This window comes from Orycteropus afer, unplaced genomic scaffold (assembly GCF_000298275.1).
Source record: "Orycteropus afer afer isolate SDZICR_OR568_19922 unplaced genomic scaffold, OryAfe1.0 scaffold00080, whole genome shotgun sequence".
Classification (NCBI taxonomy): Eukaryota; Metazoa; Chordata; class Mammalia; order Tubulidentata; family Orycteropodidae; genus Orycteropus; species Orycteropus afer.
The window spans coordinates 8810726-8814300 of NW_006921667.1; the positions used below are offsets into that span (position 1 = coordinate 8810726).

The 3575-nt window shown below is 42.8% G+C and overlaps 1 protein-coding gene across 1 annotated transcript in view; it reads right to left on the minus strand.

Moving 5' to 3' along the window:
• The window catches only part of TOP3A (DNA topoisomerase III alpha), a 92757-nt gene that overhangs the window by 14681 nt on the left and 74501 nt on the right, over positions 1-3575 (minus strand). The window contains exon 17 of the mRNA XM_007941461.1: positions 3187-3309. Coding sequence (XP_007939652.1) covers positions 3187-3309 — 123 coding nt within the window. The remainder of the gene's footprint in view (positions 1-3186; positions 3310-3575) is intronic.

A 3575-nucleotide genomic window follows, 5' to 3' on the forward strand; every position in this document is an offset into this window, starting at 1 on the left:
CCAAAAAAATAAAATACTTGGGAATAAATCTTACCAGGGACACAAAAGACCTGTACAAAGAAAACTGTAAAAAACTACTTCAAGAAACCATAAGAAATCTACATAAATGGAAGAACATCCCATGCTCATGGATAGGAAGACTGAACATTGTGAAATAAAATGTTAATTCTATCCAAAGCAATCTATACATTCAATGCAATCACAATCCAGATTCCATCAACAGTTTTTAAGGATATGGAAAAACCAATGACTAACTTTACATCAAAAAGAAAGAGATACTGGGTAAGCAAAACACTACTGAAGAAGAAAAACAAAGTAGGAGGTCTCACTGTCGGATCCCAAAACCTACTATATAGTTATAGTAGTCAAAACTATCTGGTACTGGTATAATGACAGACACATAAACCAATGGAATAGAATGGAGAACCCAGGAACAGATCCATCGACCTACGGTCAGCTGATCTTTGACAAAGGGCCGAAATACATTAGATAGGGAAGAGAATGTTTGTTTAATAAATGGTGCTGGCAAAACTGGAGATCCATTTGCAGAAAAATGAAACACCATCTGTGCCTCACATCATACATACAAACTAACTCCAGATGGATCAAAGACTTAAATGTGAAACCTTAAACTATAGAGTTCCTCAAAGAAAAACTAGGGGCAAATTTAGGGGCCCTAATATATGGCATAAATAGACTATCAAGCATAACCCAAAATGCACAACAGCAGAAGAGAAATGAGATGAATGGGATCTTCTTTTTATGTGCTTCCAAAGACTTTCCAAAAGAGTCAAAAGAGAACCTACAGATTGGGAAAAAATACGTGGTAATGACATATCTGACAAGGGACTTGTCTCCAGAATTTATAGAAAACTCCAACACCTCAATAACAAAAAAATAATCCAATTAAAAAAGAGGAAGAAGACATGAATAGACACTTCACCAAAGAGGACACTCAGGCAGCCAACAAACATATGAAGAAATTCTCATGATCATTAGCCATTAGAGAGATGCAAATTAAAAGAACAATGAGATACCATCTTGCTCCAGCACTAGTAGCAAAGGTCAACAAGACAGAAAATAACAAATGCTGGCGAGGATGTGGATAGTTTGGGACTCTCACACTGCTGGCGCGACTGTAAAATGGTACAACCATTGTGTAAAGCAATATGGCAATTCCTTCAAAAGTTGGAAATAAAATACCATTTGACCTAGTCATTCCATTACTAGGGATGTATCCAAAAGAAGTGAAAGCCATGACAAGGACAGACATATGCACACCCATGTTCTATTTACAATAGCCAAAAGATGGAAACAACCTAGGTGTCCATCAGCTGAGGAATGGATAACCAAACTTTGGTAAGTACCCACAATGGAATAACATGCAACCCTAAAGAATAATATAGAATCTGCAAAACACTGCATAACGTTGATGAATCTGGAGGACATTATGCTGAGTGAAATAAGTCAATCACAGAAGGACAAATATTCTATTAATCCATTATTGTAAAAGTCAAGGAAAGGTTTATTATAAGACGGAAGGAAATTTTCTTTGTTGGTTACCAGGTGCGGGAGGGTAGGGTAGGGCACACTGTGAAATAGGGAGAGATAAGTATTGAGTTGTGTGAAAAGAAGGGCAATGTACCAAATGTGAGTGATCAACATGGTGGCACCGAGGAAGAGGAATACATAGAGAAGTACATGGGAGGTACAGACAACAAAGATGAACCCTTTTGCACATACAGTACTGTGTTGTCAGTGAAGGCAAACATGGGTATATGGGTGATAGATGGGTGGACAGGGTGAACTAGTAGGTATGCCTGAAGCGGGGAGTGTACCCAAGACCATGTATAGGGTTGGCACACAATGTTTCTACCAGTGTATTGGTAGGTTTTGTAAGAATTCCCAGGTATATAGTAGAGCTGGCAAGGGACAGGTTGTAGTCACCACTTGGTTACAGCCAGCTACCAATAGGGAGCGAGTAGTTGAACCTGTGAGCTCGGGACCACAGTCGCAGGGGACATCAAGCTCAATTGACATAACATACCACACAAAACATTACTCCACCTCCTACTTTGGTGAGTAGCAACTGGGATCTTAAAAGTTTGCAAGCAGCTGTCTAGATGCAACGATGGGTCTCTCCTCATCCAGAGCAAAGAATAATGAAGAAAACCAAAGATTCATGGAAACAATCAGCCCCAGAGACTGGTACACCATCCAATCTGCAGCCTATACTACTATGAGACCAGAATTACTAGATGGTGCCCGGCTACCAATGTCACCCACTCAGAGGGGGATCTAGGTAGGAGATCCTGGATAGAGGAAGAACAATGTGGTACAAAACTCAACAACTAGGGAAAAAAAAAAAGTGGGACCAGGTCTGCTGGTCTGACAGAGCCTGGTGGAATCACTAAGACTATGGCCCTTAGCTGCCCTTCAGGTCTGGAACTGAACCCACACTTATGGCTTCCAGCCAAACAAAAGACAGGCATAAAAGGTGAACATTTACCTGAGGGAGATACACTCCTTGGAGAGAACAATCATGGGAGAAATAAGGGCTGTTTATGCACAAGGAGACAGGTCAGGGGGCAGGGGTGCATGGAGGGATGGACACAGGGAAGAGGTGACCCTCGGGAGGAAGTGGGAGGGGAGCTGCTGCATTGTGGTGAATGGTGGTCAATGTCATGAGACAAAGTTTATGTGAACTGCTGTATGGAATGTGAATTTCCTCTGTAAATTTTCACCCAAATCACAAACATAAATCAATAAATATAAAGCCCCTTGGGTTTCTCAATGATATTTTTAAGAATGCAAAGGGGTCTCGTGACCAAAACAAATGACATTTTCAAGCCTGATATAGCAATGGCCCATGTGGAGAGAACAGTTAAAGTAACCTCCTAGGTTCAGTCACGTGTGGAGGGCCATGTCCTGCCCAACCAGTCTGGTTTTGCCCCTGTGTGGTCAGTGAGGGGAAGTTGGGCACAGCAGAACAAGGTGCCTACAATCAACAGCTCTCTGGGCATTTTCTTCCATTTTATGACAGAAGAGGAAGCCAGGATTAGATGCCCACTCAGGTAAACAGGGTTAAGAACCCTGAAGTGGCTCAGAGTTAACAGTTCCCTGGGCATCTCCCTCTGCTCTGACAGGAGCAAGATTGGCCTGTAGCATACCTGGAAGCTTGCTCACCTGTAAACAGGTTGTGGCTGACAGACTGGACACACACTCTCATCCCTGCTGGCTTCTAGGACAAAGTCAGGAAACCACATGGCTGACCGGCACTCTGGGAAACCCATGCAACTGAGGTAGAACCTAGGAAGTCAAGAGTGAAGGGTCAGAGCACATGAGGACTATTTCGGCTCAGCAAGTGGATGCAGGGTTCTCAAGGCTGTCACCCCACAGAGAACTCTCACTCAGCTGATTGCAGGGGAACTTCACTTGCTCTGAAGGTCATGTAGCTGCACAGTCACTGACAGTGAGTGACCCAGGAAAACTTGTTGTTGTTGTTAAGTGCCGTCGAGTCATTTCCGACTCATAGCAACCCCATGCACAGCAGAATAAAACACTGCCCGATCCTG